We start from the raw sequence: 25,510 nt of genomic DNA, 5'->3' as shown, positions 1-25,510 counted from the left end.
AAAGTGATCATCTATGTGATGAATGCTGGAAATAAGCAGTCAGAGTATTTCTCTTGTTTTTTTCTGTGGCGAAGGAAATGAAGGCTGACGATCTTATGGCAGTTCATGGAGATGTTTCGAGCACAATGCTGGTCATCCTAAGGCATATGGAAGTAGATAAATCTCCTAGGCCTAATCAGATACATCAGATGAAACTGTGGGAAGCTAGAGAAAAATTACAGGAGCCCTGACAGAGATATACGAGTCATCATTAGACGATGTGCTGTATGGTGGCTAATGTTGTGCCTTCGATTCAAGAAAAAGCCCGGGAACAGTAGACAAGCGAGCCTAACATCTGTGGTACGTAACTACTAGAGAGGATTCCGAGGGATAAGATTAGGGGTAGTCAACATGGTTTTGTACACGGGAGATTGTGTCTCATAAATTTGATTTGAGTTTTAAGTAACCAAGATGGTTGATGAAGTTAGGCCTTAGACGTTGTTTATGTGGACTATAGCAAGGCCTTTGATAAGGTTCCACATGGTAGGTTGCTCTGGAAAGTTAGATTGCATGACACCCAGGGAGAGCTGGCTGCCTGGATACTGAATGGACTTCATGGGGAAAAAAAAAAATTGAGAATGGTGATGGAAGGTTGTTTATCAGACTGGAGGCCTGTGATTAGTAGTGTGCCTCAGGGATTGGTGCTGATCCTTTGTTGTTTGAGGTTCATATTAATGATTTAGATGAGAATATGCAAGCTTGCAGATGACACTAAAATAGGTGGTTTCGTCGAAAGGGCAGAGGGTTATCAAAAATTACAGCAGGACCATGATCAGCTGGGCTGAAGAATGACTAATGGCGTTCAATGCAGGCAAGTATGAGGTATTGCACTTGGCTGGGATTATTTTCTCTGTAACAAGGGAGATGGAGTGCGGATTTAATTGATATTATAATAATGTAAAAGACCCGACCTATTTCTCTTGCCACAGAGGGACATTAACTAATGGGGACAGATTTAAAGTCATGGTAGATGGATGAGACGAAAGTTGAGGAAAAAAATATTTTAAACTCCAGGCATTATAATAGTCTGGAATTCACTGCCTGAAAGAATGTAACAGCAAGAATCTGCACCCAACTGCAATGCTTACAATCAAGATCTGGGAAACAGAACTAATTTAAAGTGTTTACCCCCCCAGCATTGACAGGACAGACAGAACAATTCATTTTGATGCTATATATTTTTACGATTTCAAGAAAAAAAAAAGTGTCTGCTGATTTCAAAACCTAAACATGTATCTGAAAAGACTTTGACCAATTTGCCAGTTACATTTTTACATTTCCCAACTGCTTTAAATCCTAGAATTTTAAGATTGCAATAAGACTATTGCAAATGTATAAACAATACATATTCCATTATACAGTATAACTTACTGAATAAATAATACCAACCAGGATGCAGAATAATAATTAACAACACTTATTTTATTGAACTTACTTTAGCAGCAGCATCAGCAGTCTCACATTTATGTTTAGTAATGTTGTGTTCCAGTTCCTGGATTTTCAACTGAGCTTCATTCTTCTCTTTCACTAAATCTGATATAGAGTTGTTTTTTATTTGAATGTCCTTGTTCTGAGATTTTATAGCTTCCTTTTGCTTAGCCAGCTTATCCTGAGCCATCTTTACAGCTTCCTACAAAATACAAATCAATGAGACCATACAAAGGTGAAGTACTTATATTCTATATGATAACTTAATAACCATATTGTCTAAATAGTATATCCAAAAATAGGGCAATATCCAACGTGAGTGCTGTATTTTGCTTGATGCTAACTTGAAGATTACCAAAAAAGAAAATTTTTTAATTGTGACATCTTTAATTAAAATTAATTATTCTTGTGGATTTCCCCAATAAGAAACATTGAAAACAGACCCTGCACAATTTAGCAGACTCCCTCCAGGGCAACCCCATCCTCTTCTGGACAGCAGTAATCATAGGGCCACAGATGAAGGCACCAGTCCATGGATGCTTAAATCTGTGCTCAAGGTTGTTGACAAATACATTTTTATCTTTTTTTTGGGGGGGGGGGGGGGGGGGGGGGGGGAAATGGGCATTACAAAATATAAACCATCGCCTGAAAGAGGTTGTTTAAGCATGTACAATTTCAGCTTGTTCTAATTCTAATGAAAAATAAAAGACATATTGGAATCAATTTGTCCAGTTTCTATGTAATTATTGGGTACCCTGCACATGACTGACATAATCTTGTGCCCAAAACATACCTAAAACACCAACCACATAGTCATGATCAGAAATGCTCAGTACAAATACAAAGATAGGTGCAAATTATGGTGCAAGATGCACTTTCCTTATCCAATTTCTAAGCATTAATACCTTATTATTTGCCACTTCTTCAGCCATGTTTTCAATCTGCTCCTTGTAAGATTTGATGGCTGCCCCCACAGCCTCAATCTGCTCTTCATATCCAGTCTGCTCATTCTTCATTGCTTCTAGTTCTAAAAGCAGAGCATCCATTTCCTACAGATACAAACTCAAAAATTAACAACTAGACAGGATAGACTCCAGAAGCAGATACTCCTTCTGCACCATTTCCTATTCCTCATTTTGAAACATTTAAGGTTAAGCTAATTATGAAAACTGGTCAAATTTGTGATCCATGGGAATAATTTCATCAAGATGATCAGCGAGTACTAGTGACCTCATTTTTACGAGCACGAGAACATTTGAAAATAACTTCAAACCTGTCGTGTCTTTCAATTTGAACAGGCTTCATATTCAGTGCCAGCTCAAGTCAAGAGAGTTTATTGTCATGTGTCCCAGATAGGACAATGAAATTCTTTCTCCCAACAGGTTTCAAAAGTGTATCTACTTCCAAATTGAATACCCAGATGGTTGCCTTCAAAAGCCGCTAGGGTACAGAATCCCAGATTAGGAATCACACATAAAGTACCTGTTTTTTTCCTTTTGTCTTCTTAATGGACATGTCAGCCTTCTTTTTGGCAACATCAAGTTTCTTCTGAGCTTCCTTCAATTCTTTTTCCCTCTCAGCGTCAGCATTTTTCATCTTATTTTCTAAAACAGCATATTTTTCTTCAATCTTTTTTTGCACTTCTTTTGTATTGTTAAGTGTTTCTTCACATTCAGCTAAAATGTTTTAAAGAAAAAACAAGAACACTTTAATACCATGTTTTGTGATCTAATGCACCATACAATGTTTGAATCAATTACTTTTTCATTTGCTTTCTGTAAATATAAAGGCAGGTCAGCAAACCAGCTTTTATCAAACTAGTCAATGTAAAGTGTTCATCAAGCATTTTACTTTGGTGATAAGCAGGCCTGATTAAGGCCATGCAGTCAAGTCGTATGCACCCACAACAGAATAATTAAATTGCTTCTTGCAGTGCATAACAGCCCCATAAATGCAATAAACACACAAAAGTAAAATTTTTAAAAATCAATAAATTAATAGCCATAATACTAATGGAACAGAAAAAAAACAGAAACTGCTGGACTACCAGACGAGCAACATACAAATACAGCAAGCAATCAGGAAAGAATGGTTACAGTCTTTACTCCAAGGCAGTTGTAGTATAAAGTAAGGAAGGAATCCTTACTGCAATGTATTGGACTTCTGCGAGAGCACAGCTAGAGCACGTGCAGTTTTGGTTTTTCTACTCAAGAAAATAATGGCTGATTGATTCCAGGAATGAGAGAGCCCCTAGCTTACAGTATAAGAGAGATTATGTTAAGCATCCAAATTTGAGAGATTGACATGATTGGTAGTAAAGTAATTTATTTCAGGCTGGGACAAAAAGGTTCAGGTCATTTTGGAAAATATCCAAGGCATCAAGGCAGACACAGAGTGGGGATGTGGGATATTGGACACAAAGAGTAGGGATGTGGGGAAGATCAGACAGGAAAGGATACGCAGCTGACGATCAGCTATAAATTGTACAGAATTGCAGTCTCCACCATAAATCTCCTATTCTTTAATAACATGTACCAATTGTTTCTTGAAGGGATTTAAGCTCCTCCTGCTGCCTGTGGTAAGAGCTCTGCTGAAGCTTTACTAACAATAATTCTTCCTCTTGAGATTTCAACTCGCATTGTAACTTCAATTCTCGGTATCTGCAAAAGAATTGTGGAAAAAGAAACACAATGTTCACACAGTGCCAAATACAATGCATCAAGATGCAAGAGAGAAGCCCACTTAGTGTACTACTTGAGCCAAAATCTGTATGGAAAGAACAGAGTGATATATATTTTTTTCCTTTTTAATGGAATTACCAAATTTAATAAAACTTATTTCACAAGAAATCTCAACTTTATTGTTGAGTGAACATAAAAACCTTTTTCTACCGGAATTCATAAGAATCCACCCGCCAAGGCAAAAAAAAAAAAAAACTTTTGCCAGCAGCTTAGTATCAGGCAATGTTTTCTCTTTCCCCCTTTATACTTCAACAATATAAGCAGCACACAAACTATAATGGAAAGCATTAAAGGTAAGCATTTACCATTGCCCTGTGCGATTCAATGCAAAAGAGGCCTGGAACTGAAAGTATCAAGTATTCCAGGCTATGGAAAACTCATTCAGAAACAGGAAGAATGGAATTTACAAATTTCAAAAATTATACCAGGCATTTTACGTCACAGGCAAGCTTAAATGGCAGCAAATCAAGACAACACTTAAAATAATAAACAGAACAGCCAAGAAACTAGCATACCTTTCTGCAATATTCTTTAGACTCCCCAGCTCCTTGTCCACTTTCTGCAACTCATTTTGTTTGGTTTTGAGCTCAACCTGAATATCCTTCACCTTTTGGAGTTCAACCAGCACAGAGGCAGACTGCAACCGAGCACCTGTTTGATAAAATCGACACATGATTGAAGATAAAAAAGAGCTACAGTTCGGTTACAAATCACTAACCTTAAACACCATGCACAGAATTTAAAGTAAAAAACAAATATGTTTTCTTAGCCACTGTGATGCACATATCCCCAATAGGACGCGAGCACGGAGCAGTCCCTGCATTGTGTAGTAGTAACTAGTGAAAACATATTGCAAAACAAGATGAAAGATATAGGACAAGGGTAATGAATGGTATTTTAACATCCTAACCTCCACTTAATGTTCCCTGTGGATCAAACGTATCACCACCAATAGTGACTGTCTTTGTCATTATCCTTGGATCAAAGGTCACTTTCTTGGCATTTTCCAAACAGTCACACACTAACACAGTCCCGAAAACATACTCCATTGCTTTCTTTAATTCTTGCTCATATCCTACCAGGGATAAAGCTGTGTGTACATTGTCTGCACCCACCTGAAAAAAGCAGAAGATGTAAATTACAATAAGCTGGGCAACACCACACACTTTACAATGTGGTCTTTCAAAAATATAGAGCACTCAGCCCAATAGGTTTACAGCTGTGTTTATGCTCCACAAGACCCTCATGATTAATTCCCATACTAAAATCTTCTCATCCTTTTTCACACATGTTTAACTTCTCTAAAATAACATCTCTGTTGTTCATCGTATTTAGTCGTAAGCACATTACTGCAGGTACAGCAGGCAGTGAAGAAAGCGAATGGCATGTTGGCATTTATAACAAGAGGAATCGAATATAGGAGCAAAGAGGTCATTCTGCTTCAACATTCTGCAGTTGTACTGAGCCCCAGTGTGACCACACCGGGGTGGAAGATTGCAACCTTCACGTGGTCCGCCCCGTTTCGACTAATGCAATCAACTCGACGTGCACAAACGGAAGATCAAATAGAACAAGTTGACCTACAACTTTAGGCTGTGCACGCCACACGAAAGAAGAAGAGGTGAGACCACACCTGGAGTATTGGGTGCAGTTTTGGTCCCCTAATTTGAGGAAGGACATTCTTGCTATTGAGGGAGTGCAGCGTAGGTTAACACAGTTAATTCCCAGGATGGCGGGACTGTCATATGCTGAGAGAATGGAGCAGCTGGGCTTGTATACTCTGGAGTTTAGACGGATGAGAGGGCATCTCATTGAAACATATAAGATTGTTATGGGCTTGGACACGCTAGAGGCAGGAAACGTGTTCCCGATGTTGGGGGAGTCCAGAACCAGGGGCCACAGTTTAAGAATAAGGAGTAAACCATTTAGAACGGAGACGAGGAAACACTTTTTCCTCACAGAGAGTGGTCAGTCTGTGGAATTCTCTGCCTCAGATGGCAGTGGAGGCAGGTTCTCTGGATGCTGTCAAGAGAGAGCTAGATAGGGGAAAAATAGCTGAGGGAATATGGGGAGAGGCAGGAACGGGGTACTGATTGGGGATGATCAGCCATGATCACATTGAACGGCGGTGCTGGCTCGAAGGGCAAAATGGCCTACTCCTGCACCTATTATCTATTATACATTCTTACACATGGCTAAGAAAGTTTCTCCCAATTTTTTTGTATTTATCAATTTCTGATCTCTAATCTCCAAATCCTAGCAGAAACATACTGAGTAAGAGATATTTTTAGTTCTTTGAAATGACATACGCCTGCTAGATTTCCCCGTCCAACAAATCTTTCTTGTACAATGGTCGTTAAAATAACAGATGGATGGTCATTTGCATTCCTTTAACAGCATTTATAAAATGAAAATGTAGGAAAAAAAATCTGCTTTATTTACCTGATAGCACAAGGGACAGCCTTTCAGTCCACACACCTACAATGCATTCAGAAAGCATTCAGACCCCTACCTTTTTCACATTTTGTTACGTTACAGCCTTATTTTAAAATGAATCCAATTATTTTTCTTTTAAATCATCAATCTACACACAATACCCAAGAATGAAGAAGCAAAAACAGGTGTTAAGAAATTTTTGCAAACTAATTAAAACTTTAATAACTGAAATATCATATTTACATAAGTATTCAGACCCTTTGCTATGACACTCAAAATTGAGGGAAAGATGAACAGAGCAGAGGACAGAGAGATCCTTGATGTAAACCTGCCCCAGAGCATTCTGGACAGACTGGTGGAGGTTCACCTTCCAACAGGACAATGACCCAATGCACACAGCCAAGAAAACGCAGGAGTGGTTTCGTGACAAGTCTGTGAATGTCCTTGAGTGGCCCAGCCAGAGCCCTGACTTGAACCCAATCGAACATCTCTGGAGGGATCTGAAAATAGCTGCACATCAACACCTCCCATCCTACCTGACAAAGCTTGAGGGGAACTGCAGAGAAGAATGGGAGAAATTACCCAAATACCGGTGTACCAGGCTTGTAGCGTCATACCCAGGAAGACTTGAGGCTGTAATCGCTGCCAAAGGTGCCTCAATAAAGTACTGAATAAAGGGTGTGAATACTTATGTAAATGTTATTTCTTTTTAATTACTTTAAACACCTGTTTTCACTTTTTTATTATGGGGTATTGTGTGCTGATTGATGATTAAAAAAATGAATTTAATCCATTTTAAAATAAGGCTGTAATGTAACAAAATGTGGAAAAAGTGAAGGGGTCTGAATACTTTCTGAATGCCAATTTTTAAAGACCTATCAAATTGCTCCCACTCCCGCCCTCTTGGCCCCACAGTACACTAATACCATTTGCCCACATTAGAACTGTATCCTTCTATGCTTTGCCAATTGTGCATGTTTTTTGCATGTCCCTTAATTGTAGTAATTATATCCAATTCTACCATCTCCTCTGGCAGTGTGTTCCAAATATCAATCACTCAAATCTGCTAGTGTAAAATAACTGTTGCCAGATGAAAACCAGATGATCTACTATCATTCCAGTTCCCATCATCACAATGTACTGTCATACAGAATAATAGTTTCTTCCAAATTATTATCCATGGCTTTTACGTAGCGTTTAAATAAACAGGCATGGAGAGCAATGGTAAACAGTGCACAGAAGAATCAACACCACAGGTTATAGTGGAAACACTTCAATATATTGAGCTTACCAGATTTTTGGCTGCCTTAACAACGCCTTCATTAAGACATTTGGCAGAGATTTTGTTGAGTGGTATAATGGTATATCTTCTTTTAAGCTCTCCCTTTTCTAAAAGTTTTTTACCAGTTACCTAGACAGGGAAAAAAAGAGTAACTTCTCTCTCCTAATTATTGAAGGAAAGTTACAACACTTGGAGAATGACAAATAAAACAATTTGTTTTGATTTAGTGTTGCAATCATAATGTTAGTTTGTCTCCAAAATCAATGATTTCTTCAAATGAATTTGTATGCTTGTCACCTACCTCTGTGTCCACCACAACATTATATAGACGTCCTCCAGCAACCACTTCTAAAGCAGTGGCTGTGGAAATATCCTTCACAGAGAGAAGAGTGGCGATAAGACCTTTCACACGATCAGAGTCCCAATTTTTTTCAGGATCTCTAAAGAAAGATTTTTTTATACATAACGTTTTTGCAATAGATGCTAATCCACTTCACCACAAGTATGAAAACACCCTGCATAGTATATCTAGTTAATAAAGGAAAACCAAAATACTTTTAATAGAATAGAAAAATGGTAAACTATTGTTTAATTACATACCAACACATGTATAACGTGAAGCACAAGTTGAAATTACTTCAAAATGCAATATATGCATTTAAGGCATTCTGGAACATTCCAGCTATACAATTGAAAATCCAAAAATATTTTAGCCATATGCTTGCTAATTTCATGTGTCACCAAAATATTTAATTTTTAAAAAAATATATAAATTATACAGACAGAAGAGAATGGTTTTGCGATATGCAATTCTATTAAATTTGAAGCCTGGAGATAAACCAAACTTACGTGTATTCAAAACTCAAACTAGGAAATTTCACTACCAAGGATTCATAAGACTCTCTCAGCTTGTTCACAGTTTGTGACAACGCTCGACGTTGTTCCAAAATTTTCTCTTCTTTCCCATCTATAGTTTGGGGTGTCCAGCATGGTGGGGTGGGAGGAGAGAAAAAAAACATTGGGAGAACAATTAAATACATTTTAAGCAATAGTTAATAAGATTTTAATCCTTCTCCATAAACAGAGTGTTCATTTCAATTTTAATAAATGACATAATACACAGTTCACAATTTCACATAAGCAGAGTTGACACTGCAACAGAATACTTTAAATAATTCCAAAATGAGAGGGGGAAAAAACAATAAGGAATAAATTGCATTTCTAATTAGAAAAGTCATCACATAACTGAAGAGACAAAATTAATGTTTATCTGCGTAATGATCAGATCATTGCAACTTGTTTAAGAAGGAACTGCAGATGCTGGAAAAACCAAAGGTAGACAAAAATGCTGGAGAAACTCAGCGGGTGAGGCAGCATCTATGGAGCAAATTAAATAGGCGAAATTTCGGGTCGAGACCCTTCTTCAGACTGCAACTGACTTGCAACATTGCAACTGATTAAATATAATCATTTCAAAACTCGTGCAAACCTTCATAATTCAGCTTCTGCATTTCTGCTTCAATCTTATCTCTGTTCTTTTTAACAGCTTCAAAGGCCTCCTGGTTTTTCTTGTACCCATTGTCTAGTTTCTTTGCTTCAGCCTGTTTACTTTTATATTCCTGTTGGGCATGTTTCAACTTCATTTGAGCCTACAGCAGAACATTTAAAATTGTGCATTTAAGTTAATTTTAGAAAACAAATTGGCAATGCAATAAAACAGATAATCCAACCATCCTTGGGAAAAGTGCTACATTACACTTATCAATACGTTAACTTTTTTAAAAAACGTTATTTTACAGCAAACACTATTTAAAGGCAGGAAATACTGATTTTAGATGATCATATTGAATGGCCTACCCCTGCGCCTATTATCTATGTTTGTTTATTTGCACAATCCATTTTCTCACATTTGCAAAGAACAAAATCCCATTTTATAAGAAACAATTTCTGCAGTGCCAGTTCCTGGCAAGCTGCACGGCGGGAGTAGCTGCCCAGCCCATCAGCAGGTCTGGCTCGCCCACCGTGGACCAGGGATTCGCCCGGAGATCCGTCTCGATCCACCGCGGAGAACCCGCTCACTGTGGACCCACTCGGTAGGCCCAGCTCATCCACACAGGGTAGGAGTCGGATGGAGAGCCAGTGAGGAGACCGGCTGCAGGAGGGAGTGCACTACCTCGACATTGCAGTGGGCGCTTGAGGCCTTACAGCACCCTGGGGGTTGTCTGGTCCAGGCACCGCTCCAAGAGACCGAACACAGGACCCGACGTGGCCTGGAGTAGTGGAGCAGCAGCGGCGGACACCAGCAGCCACGCTTGGCCAGGCTGACCCTGCAACACCACCAGGACTACAGGCCTTCCTGGTCAGGTCAAAAACTTTGCACTTAAAACACTGGGACCTGAAAATGTCACCAAAAGCCGGTGACTGTTTACTACTGTGACAGACTTGCACTGCATCGGAGATGCTGATTTAAGGTGTTTCTAAGTGCTATGTATAGAGGCACTTGTACTGAACTGCATACAAAAATGAATTTCACTGTACCTCAGTACATGCGACCAGTAAAGTACCATAATAGAATGATACCAAAACTTCACTTTAGCAGGGCAGAAGAGAGTTTTATCCAGCCATATGCCAGTTATTCTGCAAAGTGGGAACAAAATAATCTGGTGCTGATGGACAGCATGATGCATTGAAGAAATTATCTCCAGAACAGATTTTTTTTTAAAGTTATATTTACAAGATCCATTAATCATCTGATAGATGATCATTGTCACAGCAGCAAAACTGTACATTAAGCCAAAATCAGACCTTATTCACAACATGGTTTACACACCTGTTTGGCCTCCGTTTCAGCCTTGCTTATATCATTTTTACAAGCCATCATCTGCCCAGCAAGTGTAGCTGCCTCCCCATCTTCATTACTGGAAAGACCAGCAGAAACTGCATTAAAGTGCTGCTGAGCAACGACCAGAACCTTGTCATCTTTCTGGCTTGTCTCCTCTAGGGAGTGCAGTTCATCTGAAATCTTCTTCACTTCCTTCTCTTTTGCTGCAAGAGTATTACCATCCTAGAGAAAATACACATACAGCATTTACTGGAGCCGAGTACATTGTTTTTTCACTCAAAGTAACACTTAAGATTTGTGTGTATAATTTATTTTCATTGGAAGCAGCTAGTATATTGAAATCTTGTGTACTCTCTAGATTGCAACTGCTTACTTGAAATTGTTAATTCAAATGTCCTACATTCTAAGCATCCAAACTATTCCTTCACTCAGTAAATTAACTGAGCAAGAGAAAATCAATGAAGTATTGAATGCTGAATAGGAAGTTTATTTCAATATAGGAAAAACATGCTAAAGTGGCAACAAAAAGCAAAAAATCTTAACCATTCATCTTGGTAACCACCGAGACTATTTTAAATGAATGTCTCACCTCCTCCATACTTTTCTCAAGTGTTTTCCATTTCTTTTCTTCAGCTTTGAGACTATCTTTCTTGGAATCCAGCGTACTTTGCACTTTGGCATCCATTCGATGAGCATTGGCAACCGCCTGTTCCAGGGCCTGAAGAACCCCACCAACTTCCTATAACATATCAAGTTTTAATTTCAAGCCAGGTAAATAAATGAGTTCATAAATCTTAAAAATGAATAAACCCCACTCCCTTCCAATTTTAAAGCAAAAAGGGAATAAAGTAGCGTGCATGATAATTATGAAAGGTAGCTTGTAACCTAGTTAAGTGCATAGCAATTCCTTGTTATAAGAATATCAGGAAAGCCAGAGATATTCAAATTTAATGGAATAGTATTTCTGAAAAAGAGTCAAAGAACATTCACATTACATTCTTCTTGGGTTGATAATTTTCCAACAGAAAATGGGTATGTGAGCAAATGACACCAGCTATCTTTACCGTCGAATCACAAAGCAGCAATAAAAAAATGTGTTTGATGACAAACGAGAGCACCAGAGTGCTTCATAACCGGTATTTACCTTATCTCGGATCTTCTCCAGCTCACTGACTTCTTTGCTAATTTCCTTCACTTTCTTTTCATTCTGTGTAAGAGTTTCTTTAAATCCTACAATACTGTCTTGCATTTTTTTTAGACCTTCAGCTGAGCGCAGTTTGGTCTCCTCTGCACATACAAACTGATGTGCAACATACAGACGAGTAAGATGTTCTATTTCACGTATTATTTTCTGGAATTCCAAATAAGAAGATCTTTCCTATGTTACAAAATGCAAACAAAGATTCAGGATTTGATATTATAATCAAAAAATATGATAAATAATCTTTAAAGTTAAAATAAACATTTTTTTTTAACATCCTGTAACCTGCAGTAAACTTCATTTGTAAAATGTACCACACACTACCAATATCTAATTCAAAGGTTTATTATATGTTTAAATCCCTGCAGGGCTATATGCCACACGAGATATCACCCCCCCCCCCCCCCCCACTGAAAATTCCAGTTCCACTCAATGCCAATTTTTTTCACCGAATACTAAGCTGGGAGCTGGGGGGGGGGGGGGGGGGGGGGGGGGGGGGGGGAAGAAAACTTGCATGCGGATGAAGGTAAACAGTGAAGGGAAGTCAGGAATAGATGCCATGATCAAAAGCTTCAGTTGATCGTAGTAAGGCAAGATCAGGATGGACTGTTGTGGCCAGTGCAGGAGTTGTGGGGTCAAGATGTTGTGGGACAAAGAATAGATAAAAGTAATTTCCCCAATAGGGGTCTCAATACAGCACGAAGACGCGATTGCTTTGGAAATGACAAATGACGATTCAGTTTCCTCAATAAGTGCCAAAGAACATTTTATGTCCACACATTTCTCAAGGTATGTGTACTTCTTCAAAGTTCTCCTCCTCTCTCCGACGAGAAGTTCTCGTCCTCTCTCATTGCTCCCCCTCGTGATTCCACCAGCTCTCCGACCACGTTTTAACGCAGATTCACTACCACAGCCACGTTTGTTTTCCCAGACCAGTCTTACTGTCTCAGACTACATTTAATCTGTTTGCTTTGTTGTTAGCTTCTCTCCAGCTAACAATGATCTATTCAACATCTTCCTTGATCCCCATTCCCTTTGTCCTATTTTCACACCTTACACTTCCTTATCTAGGTATCCCACGCCCCTGACATCAGACAGAAGGGTCTCGACCCGAAACGTTACCCATTCCTTCTCTCCGGAGATGCTGCCTGTCCCGCTGAGTTACTCCATCATTTAGTGTTTAACATTTTATGTAAAGTAACTTTGTTCCATAAACCCTGGATATAAACGTCCCAAAGTAGTTTCATGCCTGGAAGTCCCCAGTTGAATATCCAAGTGACATAAATTGGCACTGAATCAGTTGTTATCATATTTCAACGGAGAGGAGAGTTGGAAAGATGGGTGAAACAAAACAAAATTCAAATTTCACAATTGCAAAGAAAATGGATTGTCTGAAATTTAATTTCTAGGCAGGTATATGTGCTCAAGAGGAATTAAGACTTTGCAATGTAAAAAGCACTATGGAACCATTATTTTAAGTTTCCAGAATCAGTTATGTTCAACTTAGTGTAATTAATGCTCAGCAGACAATCCCATGGGAACCTACAAATGAGTATCGTTTTTCAGTCCAAAGATTTATGTCATATGCTATTTTACCAAGGTGGCGCAGCAGTAGAGTTGTTGCCTTACAGCAGTTTTGGCGCCAGAGACCGGGTTCGATCCCGACTACGGGTACTGCCTGTACGTTCTCCCCGTGACCACGCGAGTTTTCTCCGAGATCTTCGGTTTCCTCCCACACTCCAAAGACGTAAAGGTTTGTAGGTTGATTGGCTTTGTCTGAAGAAGGGTCTCGACCAGAAACATCACCCATTCTTTCTCTACTGCCTGTCCCACTGAGTTACTCCAGCTTTTTGTGTCTATCTTTGGCTTTATATAAATGTAATTTGCCCCTAGTGTTTGTAGGATAGCGTTAATATGCAGGGATCACTGGTCGGCGTGGACCCAGTGGGGGGGGAAGGGCCCGTTTCCATGCTGTATCTCCAAGCTAACCGTTAGCGAAGGAAGATGGGATATTCTCGTTACACACAACTAAGTCAGAGCATACAAGGCAATTGTGAAAACATTTTATCATATCTTTTCAATTAGCAAATTCGTTATATACAAACCTCCTTCAGTTTCTGAAGAGTGGGAGTAATTTCCTCTTCTAAAATCTAAAATAAAATACATAAAAACAAAATTGAAAGATTGCTCCATGAATTAATAATGCAGAAGATGCTCAAACTTTTTCCACACTCCTTACACGAAACATGATTAACGCACAATTCCAAATTAAAACTTATATTTGTCACCAACTTAGTTTCATTTTATTTTATTGTCACGTGTACCGACGTACAGTGAAAAGCTTTTGTTATCACTTGTACAATAGCACAAATCACTAAATATAAGTGCTTCCAGTGTTTTATGCAATGTTATAACGAGAGGAATACTATTGATTCTAAATAGTGGCATCCCTGGGCCCTTCTAATCGTCCTTACACACTTTCCACTGCAGGGATCTGGATAATATGCAGTTGCTTAACTGCAAGGCTTGATCTTAATTCAACTTGCCCCTCAGCTTCATCCTGTGGTCACCCAACCGAATTGAGCTGAAGAACCATAAATTGAAAATGCAGCCATCCCAGCAGAGAGTCCACTAGAGGGCACAGTTTAAAAATGTAAAGGAGTACCGAGGAGCAATTTTTCTTTTAAAAAGCAGAGGGTAGTGTATATTTGGAAAGAGTTGCCGGAGGTGATGGAGGCAGACACCATTGCAATGTTTAAAAAGGTTTTTAGACATGTACCTAGACCGGAAAGCCATAGATGGATGGCCCAAAATGGATTAGCGTTGATAAGACATCACGGTCTAAGTTGCCCTTTCTAGCATCGACAAGGTGGGCCGACAGCGCCCCTTGCTGTGCGATTCGATTATCAGGTGGAATGGGGATAAATGAATTACCATGTGGATTTCTTTCAACTTGGCCTCTTTTTTCTCAATTGTTTTCTGGGCAGCTAACTTCTTGCACTCATACATACTGGTCCCTGCTGCTTCTTCAATCAGCGATAAGATCTATGGGGCCAGAATGAAGAATTACATACATGCATCCTAACATAACAATTTCAAGATGTGTTTCATTAAATACTCTGACTTGAACATTTAATAAAATCATTGAGAATTCAGTGTACAAGCACATTACTAAAAAATCTGGATATGTGGATTTCCACAAGTCTCTGGTCATGTATTCTCAGTAAAAATCACAAAAGTATGAAACCAAACAGGAATCAAAGACTTAATCACGTAACTTATTCATTTTAAGTTTTAAATTCTCTTGGATCAGAACAACCATTAACACATTTCTATAGGTATTCATTGCATAAAATCCATACACAAACTAAAAAGCTTACCTCCATGGGTTTCATGTTCAAAACCTTAGTGATACGACCCTAAAAGCAAAATAAAATTTTACTTTCAAGGCTTGCTACAGCATTTCTAAACTGTAATGTATATATAAGTTTTAACCAATGTTCAAACATACATCAGTGCAAAACATTCCCAATGCCACAAGTGGGGTTAATAGAAATAGCTGGAATATAAATTTTACATACAGATTCAGGATTCAATTTTAATTGTCATTGTCATACAGTACAGAACAACGAAATGCATTTAGCTGGAACATAGCAAATTTTGAATACAAAATAATAAGTGTCCGTGGGGGGGGGGGGGGGGTGATTGGCAGTCACCGAGGTACGTGTTTTAGTAGGACACATGGCTTGCTGTTTCGACGGAGAGACCTGTAGCGCCTCCCGGATGCAGGAGGGTAAACAGAGAGGTTGCAGAGCACCTTGTCTTTCCTCCGCAGACAGCGCTCTGCTTTGGACAGACTTTGGAGGGGAAACTTTTGGGCATTTTCACCACCCTCTGCAATGCCTTATCAGACATGATTGCCATACCAACTGTGATGTTGGTAAGGATGCTCTCGATGGTGCAATTAAAGTCAAAGGATAGGAGTCAGATGGACCTTCTGAGTCTTCTCAGAGAAAGAAGAATAAAAGAGTAGTTTGAAGAGAGGTCATCGGAGATTACTCCCAGGCCTGAAGCTAAAACACGTTCCACTCCGTTTAATGTGGATGGGGGTGTGCGTGCCGCACTTATTAAATGAAGGTCTTCTTGGAGAGCAGGTGGTGTCAGCGCACCATGCTACTAAGTGCTGCACCTCCTCCCTGTAGGGACTCATCGTTGTTGCTGATGAGGCCAAGGTTGTATCATCTGCATACCCTCCATAATGTTTGGGACACATGGCTTGTGTTTAATTGCCTCCTTAATGCAGATATAAGAGAGCTCGCAACACCTAGTCTTTCCTCCAGTCTCTCTATTACCTTTGTAAACTTTTATTGCTGTTTATCAACATGATGACCAAAGTTGTGCCAATTAAAGTCAAATAAGTCATTATGAGGCTGAGAAACAAGAATAAAACTGTTTGAAATCTCAGGCTTACCAAAATACCTGTTTGGAACATTATTAAGACACTGATTACAGCAAAGGGACTCTTCCAAGGAAGACCTCCACAGTGTGACAGATTCTGTCAATGACCACTGTCCACAGGAACAGAAATACAAAGGCTACACTGCAAGCCGCAAAAATAGAATGACCGGGTTATAGTTTGCCAAGAACTACTTAAATGAGCAACCACAGTTCTGGATAAAGGTCTTGTGGACAGATGAGACGAAGATTAACATATCAGAGTGACGGCAAGAGCAAAGTATGGAGGAGAGAAGGAACTGCCCAAAATACAAAGCATACCACCTAATCTGTGAAACACGGTGGTGGAGGTGTTATGCCTGGGCATGTATGGCTGCTGAAAGCACTGGCTCACTTATCTTCATTGATGATACAACTGCTGATGGTCGTATCATAATTAATTCTGAAGTGTACAGACACATCCTATGTGTTCAAGTTCAAACAAATGCCTCAAAACTCATTGGCCGGCGTTTCATTCTACAGCGAGACCACTATCCCAAACATACTGCTAAAGCAACACAGGAGTTTTTTAAAGCTAAAAAATGGTAAATTCTTCAGTGGCCAAGTCAATCACCTGATCTGAACCCAATTGAGCATGCATTTTATATGCTGAAGTGAGCCCCCAAAACAAGCATAAGCTAAAGATGACTGCAATACAGGCCTGACAGAGCATCACCAGAGAAGACACTCAGCAACTGATGATGTGCATGAATCGCAGACTTCAAGCAGTCATTGCATGCAAATGATATGCGACAAAATACTAAAAATGACCACTTTCATTTACATGACATCGCTATGTCCCAAACATTATGGCGCCCTGAAATGGAGGGACGATGAAAAAAAAACTGCTGTAATTTCTACATGGTGAAACCAAAATGTATAAATATGGCCATTATTAAAATCTGACAATGTGCACTTTAACCACTAGATTTTTTTCTATTACAAACAAACAACATTTCCAAGTCAGGGCCCAACCCTCCCATTCCTTTCACACAATTAAGGCACTTCTTACACAGTGGAGGCTGCAAATGCTGAAATCTTGAACAAAAACAAACTACTGCAGGAACTCAGCAGGTCATAGAAACATAGAAATTAGGTGCAGGGGTAGGCCATTCGGCCCTTCGAGCCTGCACCGCCATTCAATATGATCATGGCTGATCATCCAACTCAGTATCCCGTACCTGCCTTCTCTCCATACCCCCTGATCCCCTTAGCCACAAGGGCCACATCTAACTCCCTCTTAAATATAGCCAATGAACTGGCCTCAACTACCCTCTGCGGCAGAGAGTTCCAGAGATTCACCACTCTCTGTGTGAAAAAGGTTCTTCTCATCTCGGTTTTAAAGGATTTCCCCCTTGTCCTGGACTTCCCCAACATCGGGAACAATCTTCCTGCATCTAGCCTGTCCAACCCCTTAAGAATTTTGTAAGTTTCCATAAGATCCCCTCTCCTAAATTCTAGAGAGTATAAACCAAGTTTATCCAGTCTTTCTTCATAAGACTGTCCTGACATCCCAGGAATCAGTCTGGTGAACCTTCTCTGCACTCTATGGCAATAATGTCCTTCCTCAGATTTGGAGACCAAAACTGTACGCAATACTCCAGGTGTGGTCTCACCAACTGCAGTAGAACCTCCCTGCTCCTATACTCAAATCCTCTTGCTATGAAAGCCAACATACCATTCGCTTTCTTCACTGCCTGCTGCACCTGCATGCCTACCTTCAATGACTGGTGTACCATGACACCCAGGTCTCGCTGCATCTCCCCCTCTCCCAAACGGCCACCATTTAGATAATAGTCTGCCTTCCCGATTTTGCCACCAAAATGGATAACCTCACATTTATCCACATTATACTACATCTGCCAAACATTTGCCCAGCCTATCCAAGTCACCTTGCAGTCTCCTAGCATCCTCCTCACAGCTAACACTGCCCCCCAGCTTAGTGTCATCCGCAAACTTGGAGATATTGCCTTCAATTCCCTCATCCAGATCATTAATATATATTATAAATAGCTGGGGTCCCAGCACTGAGCATTGCGGTACCCCACTAGTCACTGCCTGCCATTGTGAAAAGGACCCATTTACTCCTACTCTTTACTTCCTGTTTGCCAGCCAGTTCTCTATCCACATCAATACTGAACCCCCAATGCCGTGTGCTTTAAGTTTGTATACTAATCTCTTATGTGGGACCTTGTCGAAAGCCTTCTAGAAGTCCAGATACACCACATCCACTGGTTCTCCCCTATCCACGCTACTAGTTACATCCTCGAAAAATTCTATAAGATTCGTCAGACATGATTTACCTTTCGTAAATCCATGCTGACTTTGTCAAATGATTTCACCACTTTCCAAATGTGCTGCTATCCCATCTTTAATAACTGACTCTAGCAGTTTCCCCACTACCGATGTTAGACTAACTGGTCTGTAATTCCCCGTTTTCTCTCTCCCTCCCTTCTTAAAAAGTGGGGTTACGTTTGCTACCCGCCAATCCTCTGGAACTACTCCAGAATCTAAAGAGGTTTGAAAGATTATTACTAATGCATCCACTATTTCTGGAGCTACTTCCTTAAGTACTCTGGGATGCAGCCTATCTGGCCCTGGGGATTTATCAGCCTTTAATCCATTCAATTTACCCAACACCACTTCCCGACTAACCTGGATTTCACTCAATTCCTCCAACTCCTTTGACCCGCGGTCCCCTGCTATTTCCGGCAGATTATTTATGTCTTCCTTTGTGAAGACGGAACCAAAGTAGTTATTCAATTGGTCCGCCATATCCTTGTTCCCCATGATCAACTCACCTGTTTCTGACTGCAAGGGACCTACATTTGTTTTAACTAATCTCTTTCTTTTCACATATCTATAAAAACTTTTGCAGTCAGTTTTTATGTTCCCTGCCAGTTTTCTTTCATAATCCATTTTTCCTTTCCTAATTAAGCCCTTCGTCCTCCTCTGCTGGTCTCTGAATTTCTCCCAGTCCTCCGGTATGCTGCTTTTTCTGGCTAATTTCTACGCATCATCCTTCGCTTTGATACTATCCCTGATTTCCCTTGTTATCCACGGATGCACTACCTTCCCTGATTTATTCTTTTGCCAAACTGGGATGAACAATTTTTGTAGTTCATCCATGCAGTCTTTAAATGTCTTCCATTGCATATCCACTGTCAACCCCTTTAGAATTAATTGCCAGTCAATCTTGGCCAATTCACGTCTCATACCCTCAAAGTTACCTTTCTTTAAGTTCAAAACCATTGTTTCTGAATTAACAATGTCACTCTCCATCCTAATGAAGAACTCAACCATATTATGGTCACTCTTGCCCAAGGGGCCACGCACAACAAGACTGCTAGCTAACCCTTCCTCATTACTCAATACCCAGTCTAAAATAGCCTGCTCTCTCGTTAGTTCCTCTACATGTTGATTTAGATAACTATCCCGCATACATTCCTAGAAATCCTCTTCCTCAGCACCCCTGCCAATTTGATTCACCCAATCTATATGTAGATTGAAGTCACCCATTATAACTACTTTGCCTTTGTCGCACGCATTTCTAATTTCCTGTTTGATACCATCTCCAACTTCACTAGTACTGTTAGGTGGCCTGTACACAACACCCACCAGCGTGTTCTGCCCCTTAGTGTTTCGCAGCTCTACCCATACCGATTCCACATCCTCCAAACTAATGTCCTTCCTTTCCATTGCGTTAATCTCCTCTCTAATCAGCAACGCTACCCCACCTCCTTTTCCTTTCTCTCTATCCCTCCTGAATATTGAATATCCCTGGATGTTCAGCTCCCAGCCTTGGTCACCCTGGAGCCATGTCTCCGTGATCCCAACTATATCATAATCATTAATGGCTATCTGCACGTTCAACTCATCCACCATATTACGAATACTCCTTGCATTGAGACACAAAGCTTGTTTTTACAGCTCTCTTACCCCTTATACAATTATGTTGAGAAGTGGCCCTTTTTGATTTTTGCCCTGGTTTTGTCTGCCTGCCACTTTTACTTTTCACCTTGCTACCTCTTTCTTCTACCCTCATTTTACACCCCCCTGCCTCTCTGCTCTTGTACCCATCCCCCTGCCACATTAGGTCAGGCATGGACAAACATTTCCCTCCGCAGACATGCTGCTTTCTTCCAGCAGTTTGTTTTGAGGCATTCCATACTCTTCCAAATCTTTAAGAAGCTGTAAAACTGTTAGGGAAATAGTGTAACACGACAATAGTGTGTACCACAATATTCTGACAAGATTTTGTTTCAGTACTCAAAAATCAGTTCTACATTTTTTGGTTCAGCAATTACTGGATGAAAGGCTCATGCAAATCTGCATTGTGAAGAAATATACAAACCTGCATGATGAGGAAATGAGGGTTGTTGACATTCAGGCCCACTGAACAGAATAGATCTTGCACTCTGGTGTTGTTTGCATTCACACCATTAATTAGGTACTTGTTTCTCCCACCAATTATCACCTGAAATAAGAGTTTTAAATGTCTTGTAAAATGGCCATGATAATTTCACGTAACTGCGTTTAAAATAAATGGATTTGTGCATAGATAGCTGATCAACACTACTAAAAAGCTGTCTCTAACCTACATGATTATTGCACAATAGAAACAGACCGCCAATTCTTCAATCAATCCAAACATTTACATTATTAAAATAGGAAAATAAATCACTGTTCTTTAACAAAACTCAAACTGTTGGAAGAACTCAGTAAGTCAGACAGTAGCTCTGTGAAGGAGTTTGATCTGAAGTTTCGGGTGGTTATCGTTCAAGATGAGGGATGGGGTGCGAAAAAGAATGTGAGCATTGTCTACTGTTGTTTATTCCATTACAGACCACTGTTCTTTAATGTTTAGTATCAATCACAATATTGGTTTATGCTCGACCTCCAAATAACATTTTATGAAAGTGCATTTGGCTTCATGCTTTAATAATAGTTTGTGCAAACCAAATAAAAAGCTAATAAATTTGCAATGAAGTTGTGTCCCCACCCAGTCCAATCTGATATGCATGAAGGTAGACAAAAGTGCTGGAGAAACTCAGCGGGTGCAGCATCATCTATGGAGCGAAGGAAATAGGCAACGTTTCGGGCCAAAACCCTACTTCAGACATGACGTTGGAGATGTACACAGGCAGAACCCAAAATGTAGCTGTCGTTTACATGTCGCAGTCAGTAATCAGGCATATTAACATGGCAATGCAAATTGCCCCCAATAAGTACATTAATGAATGAATATACATCATTATCTTCCCACTTCCACACCTCTCATTCCATAATGCACATGAGTGGTGATCACAGCTAAGTGTGCAAGTTTGAAAACGTTAAAACAAATTCTCTGTTCCTGTCTTGACCAGTTCCCAAAATAAAAGTGACTGCTAAATAATCCACCCAAACCTAGTGGGAATGGAAATTTGTGTAGCCATTTTAAATCCAATACATTGTATTGCAATATACATTATGGATTGAGTAACATATACATTCATTTCTTAGTAGCACTAAACAGCTCAAAGAAATTACTCTTTAACCTGCATGGTTAGAGATTTTTTCCCAGTACCTTATCAATATTCATTCTTGAAGAATAATCACACAGAATTATCCATGGAATTTTTCACTCCACATTAAAATAGTGATCAGAACAAAAAGTAGTTAACTACCAATTGAGTACTAGAAGCATTCCAGTATCACATATGTGTTCTTTCGTTTCTAGCAGGGTAGAAACAACTATTGTTTATTGAAGGTAGAAAATCAGTTTCCATTGCGTTGTTTGAATTTGAAACATCATCAAAAAGCATCAGTGGGGGAAAAAGGGAAGGAAGAAAAATCCAGTACCCTTCAACACAAAGGTGAAGAACGCAGAATATAAAGGAGGATAGTAAAAGCTTCTTTAGGTATGTGAAGAGGAAAAAACTATTTAAGGCCAAAGTTTGACCCTTGAAGACTGAAAGGATGAATTTATTATGGGGAACAAGGAATGGCAGATAAGTTGAACATGTACTTTGGATCAGTCTTCATTAAGGAAGACACAAACAATCTTCCTGATGTACTAGTGGCCAGAGGATCTAGGGTGGAGGAGGAACTGAAGGAGATTCACATTAGGCAGGAAATGGTGTTGGGTAGCTGATGGGACTGAAGACTGATAAATCTCCCGAGCCTGATGGTCTGCATCCCAGGGTACTTAAGGAAGTGGCTTTAGAAATTGTGGACGCATTGGTGATCATTTCCAATGTTCTATAGATTCAAGGTCAGTTCCTATGGATTGGAGGGTAGCTAATGTTATCCCACTCTTTAAGAAGGGCGGCAGAGAGAAAACTAGGAATTAGGACCGTGAAATGAAATAATTCTTTCAAAAATCATGGAATTTTAAATGGATTGAAAAATACCTGTCTTGAAACTGTAATCTCATCGTGAGTCTCAAAGCCCAGAGGACTTTGTTTTTTGTCACTGTTGTCAAAGGTTATTGATACAGTGGCTTTTGTAATCCCAGCTTGTCCGTTTTTGTAGACCAAATCCTGAAGGTTTGAGGCTCGTACCTAATAACAGGAAACAAAGATATACATCCAAACTATTTGAAAAGTATTTGTACAGTATTACTGTCATTCAGGGGGGAGGAAAGGAGGGTAGGTAGGAGGAGGAGGGGGGGGGGTAGGGGGAGAGGAGGAGAGGGGGGGAGGAGGAGAAGAAGGGGGGAGAGGGAGGGGGGAGGAGGGGGGGGAGGAGGGAGAGGGGGGAAGAGAGGGGGAGGGGGGAAAGAGGGGGGGGGGGAGAAGGGGGGGGGGGGGGGGGAGGAAGAGGGGGAAGGAGGAGGGGGGGAAGAGAGGGGGGGGAAGAGAGAGGGGGGGGGGGAGGAAGAGAGGGGGGGAGGAGGGGGAGGAGGGGGGGGGGAGGGGAGAGGGAGAGGGGGGGGAAGAGGAGGGGGGGGGGGAGGAGAGGGGGGGGAAGGAGGAGAGGGGGGGGGGGGGGAGGAGGAGAGAGGGGAGGGGGAGGAGGAAGGGAGGAAGAGGGGGAGGAGGAAGAGAGGGAGGGGGGAGGAGGAAGGAGAGGGGAGGAGGAGGGGGGAGAGGAGAGGGGGGGAGGGAGAGGGAGAGGAGGGGGGAGGGAGGGGGAGAGGGGGGAGGGGGAGGGGGAGGGTGGGAGGGTGGAGGGGGAGGAGGAGGGAGGGAAGGGTGGGGTGGAAGAGGTAGAGAGGGTTAGGAATAGGGGGTAGGGGAGGAGAGGGAGGGAGGAGGAGAGAGGGGGAGGGGGAAGGAGGGGAGAGGAGGAGGAGAGGGGAAGAGAGGAGAGGGGGGGGGGGAGAGGAGGGGGGGGAGGAGAGAGAGGGGAAGGAGGAAAGGGGGGGAGAGAAGGAGGGGGAAGAGGGAGGAGGAGAGGGGGGGGAGGGGGGGGGAGAGGAGGGGGGAAGAGGAGGAAGAGAGGGAGAAGGGAGGAGGAGGGGGGGGGAGGAGGAGAGAGAGGGGGGGAGGGGGGGAGGGGAGGGGGGAGAGAGGGGGGAGGAGAGGGGGGGAAGGGAGGAGAGAGGGGGGGGGGAGTGGGGGGAGGAAGAGAGGGGGGAGGAGAGGGAGGAAGAGAGGGGGGGAGGAGAGGGGGGAGGAGAGGGGGAGGGGAGGGGAGGAAGAGAGGAGGGGAGGGGGGGGGGGAGGGAGGGGAGGGGAGGGAGGGGGGGAGGAGGAGGGGGGAGGGAAGGGGGGGAGGAAGAGGGGGGGGGGGGAGTTGGGAGGAAGAGAGGGGGGGGAGGAGAGGGAGGGGAGGAGAGGGGGGGAAGGAGAGGGGGGGAGGGAGGAGGAAGAGGGAGGGGGGGGCAGGAGGGGTAGAGGGAGGGAGGGGTGGGGGGGGGGGGAGAGGGGGGGAGGAGAGGGGGGGGTGAGAGGGAGAGGGGGGAGGAGAGGAAGAGGGGGGGGGGGAGGAGGAGAGGAGAGGGGGGGGGGGGAGAGGGAGGGAGAGGTGGGGGTGAGCGGGGGAACCGGGCCCGACCTGTGACAGGTTGCTGATGCCCAGCAGGAAGCAGATGGAGTCCAAGATGTTGGACTTGCCGCTGCCGTTCAGGCCGGTGATGGCGTTGAAGAGCGGGTCGAAGCCGTTGATCTCGGTTCTCTGCGCGTACGACTTGAAGCCGTCGATGATGATCGACTTGATGTACATCTTCCCCCTCGGCTACACGCCGCTCCGCCGCTGCTCGGGTGGATTTGTTGCTGTAAACTCCGCGCCGCTCGAGCGCCGCCGCTCAGTTTGAAATTTGGCGCCAACTACCGACCGTTAACTTAAAAGCAAAAACACTCCGACGTTATCCTCTCTGTATGTAAGCGCGGGTCTGCTTCTAATGCAAGATGCGGGAATTATTGGATTCAGACCTGTCCTTCGGTAGATGTTAATAATATATTTTTACCGCGAACGTTACAAGCGCCTGCAGGCACATCCTTCAGCACCACACGGGGTCCTCGGCCCCGCCGGGTGATGCGACATTGCCAAGGGGGCGTGGTCACTTGCTTCTTAAAGGGACCTTGCTCCTCCTTGCAGCTCCTCCTTGCAGCTCCTCCTCCTCCTTGCAGCTCCTCCTTGCAGCTCCTCCTTGCAGCTCCAAAGGCAACGACACCCATTGTGGCTGCTCCTCAAAGATACTAATATATTTACTGCTCCTGTTCCATACTGGTTGTTGGCAGGCCTTGGGGTATAATAGGAAACAAATGATCACAAGATACACACAAAAAGTTGGAGTAACTCAGCGGGGCAGGCAGCATCTCTGGAGGGAAAGGATGGGTGATGTTTCAGATTCAGACTCCCTCAGTACTGAACCTCTACAGGTGTGCAATGGAGCGCATATTGACTGTTTCCTCATGGCCTGATTCAGTAACTTGAGTGCGTAAGAACGAAGGAGGCTGGGGAATATGATGGGCTTTGCCTTGTCAATGGAGTTAAAGCACTGCTGCCCCGATATCATCAGAAACACATACCACCCTGGCCACATCTCATCTCTGCTACCATTGCGAAAAAGGAGTTGAAGCCTGAGAATTGTGCCCGCACACCAGGATTCAAGAACAGCA

General features: G+C 42.0%; 1 protein-coding gene across 1 annotated transcript in view; it reads right to left on the bottom strand.

The window, feature by feature from the left end:
• The window catches only part of smc2 (structural maintenance of chromosomes 2), a 37,414-nt gene extending 12,474 nt beyond the window's left edge, over positions 1-24,940 (bottom strand). The window contains 19 exon segments of the mRNA XM_055632448.1: positions 1,475-1,669; positions 2,373-2,516; positions 2,950-3,143; positions 4,003-4,127; positions 4,724-4,859; positions 5,119-5,323; positions 7,936-8,055; positions 8,228-8,366; positions 8,776-8,893; positions 9,416-9,575; positions 10,757-10,990; positions 11,358-11,507; positions 11,913-12,146; positions 14,075-14,119; positions 14,904-15,014; positions 15,350-15,388; positions 20,818-20,940; positions 22,856-23,005; positions 24,444-24,940. Coding sequence (XP_055488423.1) covers positions 1,475-1,669; positions 2,373-2,516; positions 2,950-3,143; positions 4,003-4,127; positions 4,724-4,859; positions 5,119-5,323; positions 7,936-8,055; positions 8,228-8,366; positions 8,776-8,893; positions 9,416-9,575; positions 10,757-10,990; positions 11,358-11,507; positions 11,913-12,146; positions 14,075-14,119; positions 14,904-15,014; positions 15,350-15,388; positions 20,818-20,940; positions 22,856-23,005; positions 24,444-24,611 — 2,790 coding nt within the window. The 5' untranslated portion in view covers positions 24,612-24,940.
• Positions 24,941-25,510: the final 570 nt, after the last annotated feature.

The sequence above is a fragment of the Leucoraja erinacea genome, chromosome 3 (genome assembly GCF_028641065.1).
Source record: "Leucoraja erinacea ecotype New England chromosome 3, Leri_hhj_1, whole genome shotgun sequence".
In the NCBI taxonomy this organism is placed as follows: Eukaryota; Metazoa; Chordata; class Chondrichthyes; order Rajiformes; family Rajidae; genus Leucoraja; species Leucoraja erinaceus.
This window is presented reverse-complemented; position numbering and strand designations above follow the sequence as displayed.